The following is a 17,799-nucleotide window of genomic DNA, read 5'->3' as shown; positions in this document are numbered from 1 at the left end:
CAATGTCAATATCAAATGAACTGAGAACTAAAAGGAAATTCTCACTCTCCTTGTTGTATAGCTGAGCTTTTCCAACAGTTTTAAAATAAAGATGCTAACAGAACATTCTTTAAATCCTAGGTACACATCCAAGGTGCAACACACACACACACACACACACACACACACACACATATATATATATATATATATATATATATATATATATATATAACTTTAGTCTGAAAAAAGCCTACAGGTTGTGGGACAGGAAGACAAGTCTATCCACTGCTTCAGACTTTAAAGCGGCCCTGTGGCAAGTCACAATATTACCCCCTGTACTAAATACCCTCTCAGAGGGGCTGCTGGTTGCGGGGATGCACAGGTAGCGCTTTGCCAGGCAGCTAACTCTTGGGAAGCTTCTGTTGTTGATTTTCCACCACTCAAGTGGGTCCATTTCACTGTCTGCATCAGGTGCCAGCAAGTACTTTTCAAGCTCCTTTTCAACTGTCTCTTTCTCAGTGAGCCCTGTGCTGGTGGGGTGGGATTTCTTAAAGAAACTGCCCAGTGACTTTCTCTGTTTCTTCTGGGTTGGTAGTACTGCAGCAGCTCCACCATCTTCTGTTTCCTCCGTTCCAGCTGAAGTGGATGGGTGCTCAATTTGCCCCAACATCTCATACACTGCTCTCATTTTGATGGCATCAACGTGTTCTGCATTAATGTATTGTACTTTGAAGCGCGGATCTAGCAGGGTTGCAACATCAAGCAGTTCATTTGTAATCTGGTCATTGTACTTTTCATCAAGGTATGTCATGACTGTCATCTTAAGGTCTTTTGTAAGTTGTGTTTCAACCTCAGATGGTTTCAGAATCTGTGTTCTGAAAAGGTGAAGCATCGGCTTGAGGTAGGACACACTCACGTAACACTCTCCAGAAAGTGAATCTGTGAATTCCAGTAGTGGGTTCAGGGCCACATGCACAGACTCCAGAACATCTAGATCTTGCCAGGAGGGAACCAAGTGCCTGGTCTTCTTATCTGCACTGAGGACCTGAGAGATAGCTTTATGTTGCTCCAGAACCCTCCTAACCATTTTTTGGCGTGAGCCCCACCTGGTGGGCGACTCTGTCACTAACTTGTGCTGGGGTAGGTGAAGCTCCTCCTGAGCAGCAGCCAATTCCCTTTTCTTCTTCCAAGAGAAACTGAAGGTGGCCACCACTCTCTTACACACGGCCACAGCTCGCTCCATCCTCTTGTCTTTGCCGGCTTTTTCTGTGGATAAAAAGGTAAATAATAGCACATATTAACCTCAGAATTTAATTTAAGATTTTTGATTTTTTTTTTCCAGTCACAAATAAATTTCACTGCCCTGAAAACACATTTACTTGCTATGATTGTACTTTTACTTTTTTAAATTTTGCTGACAGACTGACCAAATTTTTTTTTCTTATATTTAAAAAGGTGACAGAGGCTGGTGTTATCAACATCATTGTTTGACGTTTTCATCACTTGTTCTTAAAGAGCTGAGGTTCTGTATTAGCCAATTGGGATCCTGATAGAACCCCAAAATTCTAAATTTTATTTGGCACATTTTGTCAACTTGATTTACACTGAAGAGTGACTGAATATTTGCCTATTATGCATGCCAACAGCAACTATTACCTCAAATAAATAGGCTGACATGAAGAATATTCTTTCTGATGTTTATTTTTTAACAATAACCATTGAAGTGATTTAGATCTCTAGCTTTTAATATGTTTACATGGGCTCAAAAACACAATTAAAAGAGGCATTTTTAATTTTATTCTGCTTCCCAACTTACCGATAGCTGAGTGAAGTCGATGTCCGAAGCACTGCAGCCGGGTCCAGTTATTCAGGGATGTGGCCTTCACTATATTTGTCCCACTATCGGTTGTGATGCAGACTTGTTTGTCTTCACTCAGTCCCCAGGATGCAAGCGCTTCTGACAGTCCTAATGCAATTACTTCACCCGTGTGGTCGTCGGGAAGGTAGGCAGCTTGAAGACATTTGCTTTTCAGATTCCAGTCTTGGTCGATATAGTGGGCAGTAAGGCTAAGGTAAGGTTCTGACGTGCGACTTGACCACATGTCGGATGTAGTAGCGAAGAACGATACAGTTTGTAGCTCCTTCTCAACAGCCTCACGGCACTCTCTATATAGCGTTGGAAGCGCTATCTGAGAGAAATGTTTACGTCCAGGGAGTTGGTAACGAGGATCCAGTACCTTAATTAGCTGCTTGAATCCTTCATTTTCGACCGTGTTTATTGGTAGCATGTCTTTAGCAAGACAGTAGGCTATGGCATTCGTTATGTCGCTATGTCTCTTAGCTTTTTTGTCATATGGTAAGACGCTGGAGAAAGCCGACTCAATTGACTGTTGCTGCTTCGCAGGGATTCCCCCGGTTGACAAATTAGCACTTTCAGTCAGAGATTGAGCGTGCTCTTGTGGGTGGCACTGCTTCAGGTGATGAAACAGGTTAGTTGTATTTCCAGACTTGGTGGGAACATGCTGTCGGCACAACTTACAGTGCGTGCTACTCTGTTTTTTGTCGGACTTCAAATAGCCGAAATATCTCCACACTACGGAACTTTTCCGGCCCTTCCTTTCGACAATCTCTTCGGCATTCGAGCTGTCATCTGTGTTCTCTTCCGTTCTCTCGGTTGATTTTTCTCTACTTGGTGCACTCATTTTCTCCATCACCCAGTCGACACGGCGGTTAGCTGCTAGCTGCTTCACAAACAAATACGCACGTGCGCCTTGGCACTTGTGCTGTACGTAACAAGTCACGTGACGTGACGCTGCGGCTGTGATTGGTTCGGCTCTGCGCTACTTAATTTGGATTGGCTGACTTTTTTTTTTCTTTTTTTTTTTTTAAGAGGACAAGAGCGGCGAGGTCTATCGCGATAGTTTAATTTCTCTATCGAGTAAAAGTTATATCGCGATACATATCGTTATCGTTATATCGCCCAGCTCTAGTACAGCGTCTCTTTATGTCTGTCTCCACGTTGGTTGAGTGTGGAGTAAGTGCATATGAGAGCATGAGGGTGGGAATGGATGTTTGTATCTGTGTGTGCCTGTATGTCTGTGTCTATATGTCAGGTTGGGTGTCAGGCGCCACCTCTCTGGGGACATCTCAGGCCCTCCAAGGTTTGGAGGTCTATCTCCTCCCACCACCACTTCCCCTGCCAGTGGCGGACCCCTCAGACATCGGTGCGTTGGTGGTTCTTTGTGTCCGGGGATGGGCATCCAGGTACACACCGGCTCACTCCTTGGCGGCCGCTTATCGGGGCCTGGAGCCTGGGGCTTGCTCGGGCCACTTCGGAGGTGGGGTGCCCCCGGCCTCTCGGCCTGGGGCTCGGTCACTCAGGCGCAGCTGGCTGCCGGCGGAGCTCACGGGCGCGTCACTGCAACTCCCCCTGGCTTCTGCTCCGCGGCTGCTGAGTGAGCCCTCATCTGGGACTCTCCTCAGCTCTTTCTGGGACAGTGGCGCGGCTGCCCCTCTGTTGGTCTTCCTTGGTCTCTTGTGTTCTGGGGGCCTCTGGATGTCTGGAGTTTTGATCTCCTCCATACCTGCTTCATGCCCTGGAGGACGGGGCTGTGGCCCCCCCACACCCTCTAGCAGATTATTACATGAAGGAACCTTTTAAAAAACAAAAAACAAGCGCGTCCATGCTCACAGGTGTACACACGGTTGATCACACCCACAAACTACACCCTTTTTGGCTCCTACCTCAAAGCACACTGTGTTCTGTTGATCTTATGTGCTGCACAATAATGTTTAATATTTAGTATTTACTGTCATATTCCCATATATCATTGTGATGTTGTTTATTCTATTACTCTTTTTCTCTTCTGCTTGTTTTCTTTTTTCTTTCTCAGCAGGTGACCCAGGTGATTGATATATGCATTTTTTTTTCTCTGCCCGTTCTGTTGGTTTTTGTCTTTTGCCCTTCTCCCCCGTCCCTCTTCTCAGCTGTTTCTCTTTCCCTCTTTCTTTCTCCCCTTCTTTCCCCCAGTCAAGTCTGTCCCGTATTCAGTAAGTGAAAATAAAATAAACCAATAAAAGGTGAATCAAATGGACCATTACGGCAAGGCTGGGATGATCAATTTGGTAAAGTAAATCCGTTGGGCATCTTTCTTTGCCTTTAGACAACAATTCTGATGGCAAAAGAGCCAAACGGGACAGGCCCAAAAAAAAAAAAAAAAAAAAAAGTTTGTTCAAAAAACAAACATTTTAGGCATGTAAATAAAGTTAAATCATTTCTGCTGTTCAATAAATTTCAACTGACATATATTGCCAAAATGTAGCAAACTGCAAAAAGCCTGGCTTTCTATTCATTAAAAGTGCTGCAGTCTTTGACTGTTTCACTTCAGGAGCGTTAATCTCTTCACAGATAATGTCGATATGTTGATTCCTTTTTTTCTGGAGTTAAATGTGAACCGAAGCATATTTTCAAACTGTTTATGTGCAATAAAATCCAAAAATAAATTATACTTACTTTTTCTTTATTCCAGCCTCTGTAACTTTGATCTAGTAACATTTGCTGCAATATTTACACCTCTGATGAAATCTCACAAATATTAGCTTTATTTTGATACCAAGATTGTTTAAACAGAGTTTGTAATTGCAGAAAAATACAGGCTCAGAAAGCCACTTGGTGAATAACAGGCTAGTCAGCATTAGCATGCCATTTGAAATCAGGATGAATTATGGGTGTATTGCTGACTAAAACTTACTAGCCAATATTACTGTTGAGCTGACATTACATTTTGTTCTTACCATGGGAAACTGGATAGATGAATACCACTGACATAAAATGAGTGACATTTTTAGGTTTGCTCCTCTGAGTACATCTAATGCCTGAGAGATAAGCTGTTTCATCAACAAGACGTTTTGAGAGTCACTGGAGTTCTGAAACTGAAACAACGTTCTCTATTATGACTTAAGAATTTATGCCAATGGTCAAAATTAGAGCAGGTGCTTACTACAAATGTTAACCCGAGTCAGGCCATCGTTGAGGCACTGACAGACCGGCTAGTGCAGCTTTTATAAGACTGACAGACCTACTAAGGCCTCGGATGCTTGGTTAGGAGTTAGCCAAGGGCCACTGAGAAGAGAGCCAACGATACACCCAAAGGGACTAATTTGTAAGCAGTGACCCTCATGTCATATGTAAACATCACAGCCAGCATTGCTGTTAGAGGCCTTGCTGAGGGATCATGGTGTAGGATTAAGTCTGCTGTGTAGCTGAAGCTGAAATAGATACAGCAGAGACATAGTGGTCCTCAAGTGATCCCGATGACAATTACCGTACAGAGTCTCAAGTGTCATATGTCCAGAGAAGGAACCAGTTGGGACTTAGAAGCCATATACACAGTGTTGTTTATTTGGAAATATAAAATGAGAAATCATGTTTCTTAACAACAGAAATCATGTCTGTCCACAGCCTGTTTGTTTGTTTGTTTTTATTATTGTTGTTTGGTTTACACACTTGTTACCTCCAAATCATGCTTATTGTAGATGCTGTCCACACACACACACATGCACACACACACTTATTGGAATCAATGTTTTTAAAAATAGATAAACCAAATGTAACTTCTCATAAAATTTCCACTCTAAAAATCTAATATGTAGAAAGAACAATAAACATAATAAAAAGTTTACTGCAAGTTCTGAAGTCTGCAGAATCACGAACTTGGTGTGATGCCTTGTTACATAGAACACACATGAAAATATTATTTTAATCTTCTTTTCATGTATGTGAGAAGCAGCACATACATGTGAAAAAGTGTAAGCCTCCTTTCATATTACCTTAAGTTTTGAATATTTATCACAGTCACATGTTTCAGATCAGCAAAAAAATTTAAGATTAGACAAACATAACCAAAGTAAATATAAAATGCAGTTTTTAAATGACGATTTCATAGATTAATGCAGAAAGGTTATCCAAACCTCCCTGGTCCTGTGTGAAAAAATTATTGCCCCTCTTGTTAAAGAGTTATTCACAGATGAATTAACTGTGAATAACTACATTTTTTGGAAAGCTCAGTTCAGTTTGACACTCTGGCCTGATTACTGGTAGAATTGGTGAATCAAGTAATCAGTTAAATAGAACCTGACTGACAAAGTGAAACAGGCTAGAAGACCTCAAAAATCAACACATCATGCCACGATCTAAAATAACACCTGAGAAACAAAATCACTGACATCTGTTAGTCTGGAAAGGGTTACAAGCCATTTCTAAGGCTTTGGGACTCCAGCGATCCACAGTCAGGGTCATTATACACAAATAGGGAAAACCTGGAACAGTGGTGAGCTTCCCAGGAGTGACTAGCCTTCCATGCTCTTCCTGCGGGAAACAATAGCGCAGCTGTCAGGACACTCAGAAATGGCAGGCATACACTTTCTGACTAAACTTAGACAGGGTGACTAACGTGGAGTCTCATGCAATGATCCCGCGTCGGTGGGAGCTCCAAGACTCTCTTAAGTAGCTCCCCCGACGAGGCCTGATCAGCAGCAGGTGTGTGGCTTCGGGTGTGGCCAGTCCCCTTGCAGGACCACACCCTCCAGGCCTGACGCCGCCTATAAACAGGTGCTCAGCCACACACACACACATGTATACACAAGCACAGAGAAGGGAAGCAACACCAAAATACATATAATAATACTAATAATATAATTCATAACTGCTCAGGGATTCTGGGTCGCTCAGACCCAGGACCCTGACAAGACAACAGAAGTGCTCCAGGATGCTGGGCGCAGTGTTGAGCTTTTGCTATCTTGTGGCTACACAAGCCAGCAAGTACCAACGACCGGATTTGGTGTGTGGTAGTAACAGGTAAATGAACTTTTTTTTTAAAAAAATTTTTATTATTTGAATATATATGCGTGCCTGTGTATAAATACACAAACAATACACACATGCTTTTAATTTAATTTAATGTAATTTAAGTGATCTAGTAGCTCTGCTTTGGAAGTTCAGTTCATGCTAGAAATGTGTTTTGGAGTTTGTACGTGTTTTGTCTCTAGGGGCCACCGCATATATTTATATATAAACATATATAAATAAAACCACTGTTTTTTTTACGTTAGTAATTCTTTTTGTGCGTAATTTTATATTATTGTTAATAATAAATTAATTAAAGCAACAAAACAACCTGAAGAGCCGGTTCGGAGCCGAAAGAGCCGGCTTTTTTTAGTGAGCCGATCCGAAAGAGCCAGATCTCTAAAAAGAGCCGGAAATCCCATCACTACTAGCCTAGGGACCCTTACTAGATACAGACACCCTGGTCAGGAGTCGATCCCGCAATCTGCACTTGGTGCAGTGACCCCCCCAAAGCTAGGGGAGTTGCTCCAGCAGATCCCAGGAACAACATCCAATATCTCTGGCCAGAAGAGTGCAGTCCTAAAAACAGCCTTTAGGACCCGAGCTTGAAGGATAGACCACCGGCAGGGGCGAGAGGGGAATCGGATTATTAATAATGGACCAAAAATGCCAGCGTCAATTTTTTGATCCCAGTCCTGCTCATGAACATAGTTATCAATTGACAAGACTTATATAGAACTTGACCTCTAAACCCTAAGATTTTACCCTGTCAGAGATTTTTAGTTGATGCAACTATGGCATCAGTAAAACATCCTAAGTGACAGTTATCACATTCAAGATTTTTAGGAAACTTGACCGACCTTACCCTTGAGCTTACTGAAATGGAAATTGTGCAATATTTTTAGTAGCTGCTCCTATGGTATGAACTTCATAATCTTTGTCACCCTTTTCTTAAGCTATCATGTTCACAAACTTATGTGTCCGCCCACCTGGTAGGGTGATGACAACTCCCCACCAGCCTTTTACGGATGATGGATAAAAAATGTCAACATCAAAAAAGAGCAAAAAGAAAAAAGAAAAAAAAAGAAGAAAAAAAAGTATTTGTCTTCTTTTTTTAATATAAATGACAAAAAAAACACAAATCAAGAATAATATAAAGGAATATTCAGTGCATACTTATTTCGTACAGATTAATCTGCATGTTTGTTAAAATTTTAAATGTTAGAGAGAAGTACTGATTAGTTAAGGAACTGATAAAGATATGGATATATTACAAATATGGGATTCTTGGAAGACATACAGTAATATTTAAAGCTTGACAAACACAGAAAACTTTATTTTGAAAAGTATATACTGGAGAGGTACTATTTAAAGCAGGCATCACTGTAATTTTATATGCTGTCAGCAGCTCTTCAGGGGTGTGAAACACATAAAACCCCTTAAAGTTACTCCAATCCAAGCAGTTGCAGTTGATCATATGTGCATTAAAACTGAAATCATAATAGAGTGTAACAGGAGAATACCAAGTAGTGTGTGTGTAATGTACTACAGAATTCCACTGATGAAATTTGTATGTACAGCAATTTGATGGGAACGGGAGGAGGCATCTGGGCCTTAATATAGAAAGCTTAGTAAATGGATGGAGCGGAGGAACGGGGTAGACAGCAGGGCTAGTGTTGACAGAGTGGGTGAAGACAGGCTCCTAAGATATGGTTTCAGATTGACAAGCCTCCTCATGGTTAGAGCATTCACTCAAAAGCAGTTGTAGCGTTTACCTCAGCTGTATTTAAAGTCAAAAGCTTTTTTTTGCACAAAATTCATTGGGAACATTGGGGGGAGCAGATGTATATATTTACTGTAACCATTGTAATTGTTTTCATTGATTATATTATGAAATTAGTCAAGTACAAAAAAATATTTACTGCTTTATTCATGAAAATTGATACATTTAGATTTGTTTAATGTACCACGTTGCATTTAAGGTATAGTTTTAGATCAATTCATTAAAATAAAGTAACAAGTAATTCTCATTAAAAAAAATAAGATTAAAAGATTAATAACTAGCATAATACTCATGCTGTCATTCCCTCTTGCTCCAACTTTTGAAACATGTGAACACTCTCCCTCATGTGTGTTTGACTGCCAGCAACACTTTTAGGACCTATCTTCTCCTGATGATGTATAGAGAGTTGGTAAGTCTTTTGGTCATAGACTCGAGTGTTTTGGATGGTCATGAACATGAGAAAGTAGTCTGACATCTGTGACTAGTCACTAGATCTGTGACATCTGAATCTGGATCTCCCAGTCAGTTCTAAATACAGAAACAGATGAGACGGAATAACAAATGGGCTGTTTGTATGTGATGAAAGTTGTTTTCAAAGATGAAAGTCCACGTCCCCTGCAAAATAAAAGACAATGGACCAAGTCATGTACTGTGAATAACTATTGGTGCTGACTAAACTAATGCTGCCAAGAGCACTGGTTGTTCACCTCTGAAGCTTTGAGCAAGTTTTCCCAAATCAACAGAACCATTCATACTGACTTTAATGATCCCTGTCTTGTGTGACACCATGGTTGACATTTGTGCAACATACTGTATGTTTCAGTGATATATCTTGATATCTATTGGTTTCCAATAGGCATTGGTTCTAAAAACCTAAATATATAGTACAGTCATCTTTATGGTCTACAAAGTAATGGCATCTCTTTTGCCACTGCACTTTGTGTTCCATGACCATTTACAAAGACTTACATTTTAGATTATAATCCATTGCATGAAATATCAACCTGTTTGATGAGCAGGATAAAGTTTAGACTATGTACTGATATGTTTGTTTCTGTGGTGCAGCTTGTGATATGTTCTCCTATCAATAAAAGTTGAATGAAAATAGAATTTTCATTCAATGTAGAAATGAATGAAATAAAAATAGAATTTTCATTCAACGAATGAAAAAAACGAAATTCCAAAATTCATAACAAATTTGTAAAAAAAAACAAAAAAAAAACCCAAACTGTATACAGTAGTCCCTCGCTATAACACTGTTCACCTTTCGCAGCCTCGCTGTTTCGCAGATTTTTTTTTGTGTGCAATTTTGCAGGCTTTTTTTTTTTTTTTAACAGCACATTGTATTCTATGTCCTGATTGGATGTAGAACACGTAGACCTTTGTCAATCAATCTCCTCTGTGCTTTCAGAATGCATTTAGCTTGTCAAATTTACATAAATCTTCGATTGCTAGCAGTGTGACTCTGAAGTGCTGTACTGTATGTTTGTTTTCTCCCCAACAAACACAACAATGTCGACGAAACAAACAAAAAGTTGAGATGCTAATGGAAGGTAGAAGTTACTGCATTTTTCGGATTATAAGGCGCATTAAGCAAAACAAAACAGTCAGATAAGTCAAACTTTACTCAGCTTCTTCTACTTGCTTCCTCTACTTCCGCACCATTGAGTCATTAATGAATTCTTTCACAGCTGCTCTATTCCCATGTCCTGGACCTGAAAACAGGGTTTGATCTTTGGTTTCATTTTATAATACTTGACTTATTTTGCTACGTATCTTTGAGCTTGTTTAAACAAGAGAGAAAAGTGAAAATGTTCATGGCTGTCTGAGAAAGGTGTATAAAGTGTGTAGTGAGGGGTTTTACAGCCTTAAAACATCTTTAAATTTTTTATTTTACGAATGTAACTCCCACGATAAATGAGAGACCATTGTACATTAAAATAATTTTATTTTAATAAAGGCAGTTTCTCAGACCCTTCACAAAAGTTAACAGACAAAATTTAGTCTTACCCACTTTGACTTAAATGCCAGCATTTTAAAAGCTTCTGTTTGACTTTGACTGTTATTCCTGCTGCTCTGTGGTGATCTGAGTCTTTTCTAACTTTGCTACTTCTACAACAAAATCTCTCCAAAAATCTGACAAGTGACAGATGACAAATTGAGCTGTGATATCAGCACAGGTGGTTGATGGGAGAACGATATGATGATGGATAGACTTGGAGGTCTCCCGCTGGGTTTATAGAAGTTATGTTCAGGATGCATATTTTATAACACCTCATGTTCCTGCCAAGGCAAGTATCAAACAATGGAATGAGGAGCAACAACCAATGGCGTCACTCTAGAGTCATGTTACAATGTGAACTCGTTCGCTTCCCTCGCCTTCCTACCTCTCCTCTTCAACCTTTTTCCATCTCATGAATTCAATACAGCACCCTCGCAATGCTGTTCTCTCAAGGCTTACAGCAGGTCCTGCACTGGTGTTAATTGAGATAATTGCGTGGTATGAGGCTGAGCCACCACTATGCTCGTCCAGTTATTCCTATCATGGGGTAACAGGGATTCCATGGATATTTTACAGAGAGCAGAGTGTTGGAAATGTATCCCGGAACAGCACAGAGGCTGTAATCCCCTCAGGACTTACAAGTTGCTGGATACGGTGTGTTGTGTTTTGTCAACAACTACTGTTATAGTAGAGTTCTGTCTTATCTGGTGTGGTGGATCTCTAAGAATAGCCTGATGGTAGCTGATATGCTGTCAACTTGGCTGGCAAGAGTGTGGAAATACTCTGAGGGAGGTGGCAATTTAAGCAAAGGTCTTACTGGATGACTCTTTTACAAGATAACATGATAACAAATCCGAAACTGATACTGAAAATATGTAGAGAAAACCATCTGAAGTTGTTAAACATGACTGTCTTAGTTCAAGGTTGGCTTACTAACATGATTATTTTAGTTTATTCTGTGATTTTTTTTTTGTTAGTTTATTTTACTCTGATCTAACACTAGAATGAGTAATTCCGTATGTCGAGCACAAAGCATATGCTTTCAAATTTTACTTCAAGGTGTTCACATGAATCATCTCTCTTTTGTTACACATGAAATTGAACTTTGTTAATACTTCCTCATAGGTTGAAAATTGATCGAAACTACCCACATTTTGGCTAATAGCCCATAACTGGTGGCTTTGCAACATAAATTTCATAGATCAGAGTCTCAACTCAATTTCTGGAGTTTTTAAGTGCACCGTAAAAAAACAACAACTAAAAAAACAGTAATAATCCGGCAGCTGGGGCGCCAAAATAATACCAGAAAATACCAGAAAATAACTTTCCCATGAAAATACGGTTATTTTCAGTAATGACAATACAGTTTGTTGCCCAAATTTCACATGGGATTTTGCCTTTTTCACGTGCTTTTAAACATTAAATTAGGAACAATTTAATGTGATTAAACAATGAAATTACCTATAAACAAGGTCAATGAATGCGGCAATATGAATAATAATACTTAAATATACAGTTAACAATTGGTTTAAGTAATAATGGATTGCATTCATGTAGCGCTTTATGAGACCCTCAAAGCGCTTTACAATTCCACTTTATAATTCCCCTCTGGCCATCACCAGTAGGTGAAGTGTCTTGCCCAAGGACACAACGACCGAGAGTGTCAGAGCCAGGGATCGAACCGGCAACCTTCTGATTACAAGGCGAACTGCCAACTCTTGAGCCACGCCCTAAATAACAATAATAATTATTATTATTTGATGTACAAAAAGTTTCTACGAATCATTTTATATATTTTTCCATAGCATTACATTTGAATTTAACAGTTCAATCTTTCAAATAACGGACAAATATTTGTGAAATTATGATGCATTTGTGAATGTATTTTAACAATTTAAATATGCATATTTACAGACAAATACATTTAAAAAACAAGAAAATTATGTTTTATTACATTTACAGTGATTTTACGTTAATTTAATGATATTGTAGAAGAACAGTACAAAACTATAAAATACACAGTAAAATACTTTTATATTACGATTTTTTTTACAGTGTGTGTCTTAATAATCAGATTCACATTTTGTTATAAAAGATCAACAGTCCAATGATTTCTTATGACGAGTAATTTCTATCTGCTAATAAATACTATGCGATCAAAACAACAAACAAGCAGGGAAGTAAATAACTTATACAGTGCTTTTCTACTCTAGCTGAGCTTTGTTGACACTGACTAAAGCAACAGTCTTCAACAGCAGCACTGAGGTAATTTTTCCACTGTTTTTTTCTCATTTTAGTGCTTGTTTTTTTCAGTGGAGCATCACATTAAGCACAACTGTAACTTATTTAACTATAATCATTTAAAAATATATATTTTAAAAACTGCTGTTTTCCTATGAACAATAGGTATGAACATCTGCATTTAAAGCTTAACTATATCATACATGTATCCTTTATCATAAATACAGTTCAAGCATCTGTAACAGAGCAAACTGCTAAAGAAAATACCTTAAAATTCATCAGGTATGATTTGTAGACGCCCTTATTGGGGGTGTAGTGAGGCGGCTTCAGCGCTACATATTCTAAGGATCAATGTAAGTAAAAAGGTGAACTTTATGATGGGAATCTGCTGTGGAACTTTACAAGCATCTATAGCGCGAGTACATTTTTTTTCCCAGCCCCAAAGAGGTGTGAGTAGCTACAGTGAATATTTATAGAAAGTGGCGTCTGGCTTATGTGCTCTGGTAATGAAGTGTAAAGAGCACTGACCTATGTCATGATGACATGTTGATGGCTAAGGAATTTACTGGGTTTCATTGAGAGGACACAGAGCTGTATCTCCTTTGTTAAATGCTGGAGAAAAACAGGCTACCTTCAGTCAAATATGTCAATATAAATTGGATTTTTAAATAACAAAACAACCTATGGCTCGTCCAAGTTTTACATTTTCTCCCCAAATCGAATAGAAATAGAAATCCTGAAGTGGAAATGAGTCAAATGCTGCCATCTAGTGACCTTAGGCACATTACTAACATCTGCTAAAGTGAACTCTCAAATGCCTGCAGGCTCACTTGTATGAGTGTATGAAAAAGATGATCTTTCAGAAACATGCAGATGAACTTTTCACCTGTTTGTAGAGACTTCAGTCAGCAGGGCTATTCTGGGTCTGTCTTATGTGCTGAACACGGAGACAAGAAACTGGATAGTTAACTTGACACTCAGTCAGGATTCCTCTCAGTCTGTGCACATTAACATCTCACCTTGTGAAACAGTTTGCCTGAATGGAACCTGAGAGCCGATGTCACTCCTGATTATTTTTGTTCCAGTTTAAGAAGCCAGATTGTGTAAATCCAAAGCATGGTGACAATTTACACTTATTTCAAGCTCAAGTTGATGTGAAAGTGTCATTCTAACACAATGCTTCATGTGTGTCATGTTTCATTACATTACATTAAAAAAAGGAAAAAAGTTGAAAAAATGTCGTAACTGAATATAAAAAGTCCTGGACAGTTGTTTATGTAACTTTGTGTCTGATGTCTTTGTGGTTTTTACAAAATGCTCTGCAAGATTAGATTAAATTAGTTCAGTCATTTCCTCAAGAAGCACTCTGAGCCACAAATCAATGCAGCTCACTCTCTGCGCAGTATTCACTTTAGGGCAGAATGACAGAGGTTTACTTTGATTACACAAACATTATGTAGGAGTAGATAATAGGTACTGAATTGTACATGACTACATATGAATAACTTGAGATTAATATATAATATTATACTAAAGTATGTTTCTAATTAATTAGCAGCTCGTGCTTTTGCTTGATAAAATTAAACATATAACACATTTTTGGGGTCAACTTGAAAGACGGGCAGATGTGACATGTAAAAGTCAGAGCTCAAACGTGTCATGTGACATTTAGATGCAAAATATAATGTGATATTTAGAATCTATCACAGTATCATTTCATAATTTATGAAAGTTTGACCTTGAAAAAAATTCAAAGTGATGTGATATTTATAATCCTCATACATCATTCCCTATATGTTGTCAATACAAAGAATGGCAGGAAGAAACACAGTCTTAAATAGCTCTATATAGCTTTATTATCACTTTGATCTTCAGATCAGTGTGTTGACCTTGAAGGACAGGTCAGAGGTCAAATGTGGCATCTGGCATGATCTTAATAAGATACTTTCTATATGTCAACAATGCACAACACACTTGTAAGAATCCTAATTCCTAAAAAGCCTTAAGTTATGAGGCTTTTTGTCTATCAGTAGATAATTTGTTCAGGCATTAATGAAGTTGATTCAATCATTATGTTGATCTTGAAGAACTTGGTGGGTTTAAATTTTGGATTTTAACACCCCTACACAAGTTTCAAAAACATGTTTTTACAGACAGAGAGACTGACTTGCTCATATCCAAACACTACCAAAAATATTGCCTCCTTGACTCGGGTAATAGAGGATGATGTCCAAGTAGATGCCCCCATTTTAAATTATTATTTAATGACCTCTAATGGAAGATTAATTAAATAATCAAACCTTTTGTTCAAAGGTGCTGCTATGTTCAGAGCCACTAATCTCTCATTTTGATTGAATTGTTTTTTTTCATACATATGTTCAATATCCTTAAAGATTTTCATTATTTTTAAGTTTACACCACAGCAACATCTAGTCTGTTGTGTGATGACTCAGCAAAATCACGGCAAGAAACAATAACTGTGGTAAAAATAATAATAATAATATAAATCTAATCAAATTTAAAGAAAGCATAACACATTGACTTGGTTTTTTTAATCGGTTTTATTTTATACAGCTAAAATTCAGAAACAGTGCCCCCTACAGGACCTATGAGGATGTGGGTTAAACTTCAAAGGTGAAGTTTAAACCTCCTACTCTGCAATTAAAGTGATCATATGACCCACGCAGGACTCACCGGTCTAAACCCTGAACTGCAGACAAGCTAATTGATTATGTGGTTTGCTAAAAAGCACCACAGTATCTATAGTTTTACCGATATTGCACCAGAAGGTTTAAATACTGTTTGTTTTATTATAAACAATCAACATGGCAGAAAGTAAAGAACGTATAGACAACTGTCGCTAAAAACGTGGAACATTTCACAAAAATAACACTGAAGTCTTTGTGAAAAATGTATGAAATATATGCATAAAAAAGATTGAGCAAGATATAAGTTAAAGGCATTAGTGTACGCCAGGAGACTCATTTACAGATCGATCTCATAAAACTAAGATTGTTCTGCTGTGGGTTGTTACAAAGAGTCCCAACATTTGTGTATGAATGTAGCTACTATGATGTCATTCATTTCTTTAGTACTTTTCACTCTGAAGCCTCAGTATTAGCATTTTGAATGCTGCTGTGTTTTTAATAGAGCTAGAAATGACTTACGTGAATGAAAAAGTGACATGGTGAATTATTAGCTATGTAGCTTGGTCAGCAAGCTGCATGCATACAGTGCTTCCCATTACTTTTCCACTTTTCAATTTAATCACTCTTAGTTAGTTCCCAGGGTGGGTGTTTCACATGTTTCATGCTTCAGTTCAGTTTTTGTTGATCATTTGCTGTAGTTATTATTTTATTAGAATAGAATAGAATAGAATTCAACTTTATTGTCATTGCACATGCACAGGTACAGGGCAACGAAATGCAGTTTGCATCCATCCAGAAGTGCTTTAGTGATATAGATATATTACAATATATATTAGCAATAGTATAGATATGTAAGTATATTACAGAAATGGGTCTATTATGGTATGTTATAATGTACACGGTATGAAGTATGTTGTGAATATGCTATAACTATAAGTATGTACAGGCTGTAGTGAGTACAAGCTATGTACAGGCTATGAACAGGATATAAATATGAAAAACTATACAGAATATGAAATAAATAACTTTACAGAAATCTGAGATATACAGCTATACAGAAATGGGAACTATGCAAGTTGTAAACAGTTGTAGAATTAAAGATTATCGAATGTACAGAATGATTATTTACACAGAGCTATACAGTAGTGCAGTTAAGATAAGTGAGGGTGTAGATAGTTTCTACAGAGGCTATATAAAGTGCTAGTGGTTGTGAGTGGTGGTTCAGTCCATGTTATTATTGTGTGTTTGAGGGTACAGTTGTCCATTGTGGGTGTGTGCATGTTCAGTCCATATGTTAACGTGGGTCAGATGTCAGGAGGCAGAGTTCAGGAGTCTGACAGCTGTGGGGAAGAAGCTGTTCCGGTACCTGGTGGTCTTAGTCCGGAGGCTCCTGTAGCGCCTCCCAGAGGGCAGGAGGGTGAAGAGTCCATGTGATGGGTGACTGGGGTCTTTGATGATTTTCCCAGCCCTTTTCAGACACCGCTTCCTGTAGATGTCTTTTATGGCAGGAAGTGGTGCTCCGGCGATGCGCTGGGCAGTTTTCACGACCCTCTGCAACGCCTTCCGGTCCGAGGCAGAGCAGTTCCCGTACCAGACTGTTATACAGTTGGTCAGGATGCTCTCGATGGTGCAACGATAGAAGTTCACCAGGATGTCTGAGGACAGGTGGTTCTTCCTCAGAGTCCTCAAGAAGAAGAGGCGCTGATGAGCCTTCTTGACCAGCTTGGAGCAGTTGGTCGTCCAGGTGAGATCCTCGGAGATGTGGACTCCCAGGAACTTGAAGCTGCTCACACACTCCACAGCCGTCCCCTTAATGTGGATGGGTGGATGTGGGTCAGCATTCCTCCTGTAGTCCACGATGAGCTCCTTGGTCTTCTCGGTGTTAAGCAGCAGGTTGTTTCTGTCGCACCACTCAGCCAGATGATCCACTTCCTCCCTGTAGGCGGCCTCATCGTTGTCACTGATGAGGCCAATCACCGTGGTGTCATCTGCAAACTTAATGATGGTGTTGGAACCATCAGCAGGTCTGCAGTCGTGGGTGAAGAGGGAGTAGAGGAAAGGGCTCATCACACAGCCTTGTGGTACACCGGTGTTCATTGTGATGGTAGATGAGCAGCGGTTATCCAGCCGGACATGTTGGGGGCGGTTGGTCAGGAAGTCCAGTAACCATTTGCAGATGAGGGAACTGATGCCCAGGTCTGTCAGTTTCTTGATGAGTTGTGAGGGGTGGATTGTATTGAATGTTGAACTGAAGTCTATAAACAGCATTCTGGCGTAGGTGTTGTTGTTGTCCAGGTGT

The 17,799-nt window shown here is 39.2% G+C and overlaps 1 protein-coding gene across 1 annotated transcript; it reads right to left on the bottom strand.

Moving 5' to 3' along the window:
• Window positions 1–232: 232 nt before the first annotated feature.
• Window positions 233–2,084, bottom strand: LOC146610740 (zinc finger BED domain-containing protein 4-like). The gene is made up of 3 exons (XM_085345049.1): window positions 1,799–2,084; window positions 904–1,248; window positions 233–660 (listed from the first exon to the last, which is right to left on the bottom strand). Exons 1-3 carry the CDS (start codon window positions 2,082–2,084, stop codon window positions 233–235), a joined length of 1,059 nt encoding a protein of 352 aa, XP_085201175.1.
• Between the last annotated feature and the right edge of the window lie 15,715 nt (window positions 2,085–17,799).

This window comes from Diplotaxodon limnothrissa, linkage group LG20 (assembly GCF_057381915.1).
Source record: "Diplotaxodon limnothrissa isolate DT_005_m linkage group LG20, D_limnothrissa_male_GT1.1, whole genome shotgun sequence".
Lineage (NCBI taxonomy): Eukaryota > Metazoa > Chordata > Actinopteri > Cichliformes > Cichlidae > Diplotaxodon > Diplotaxodon limnothrissa.
Note: the sequence above shows the minus strand (reverse complement) of the source record. Positions and strands in the feature narration are given on the sequence as shown.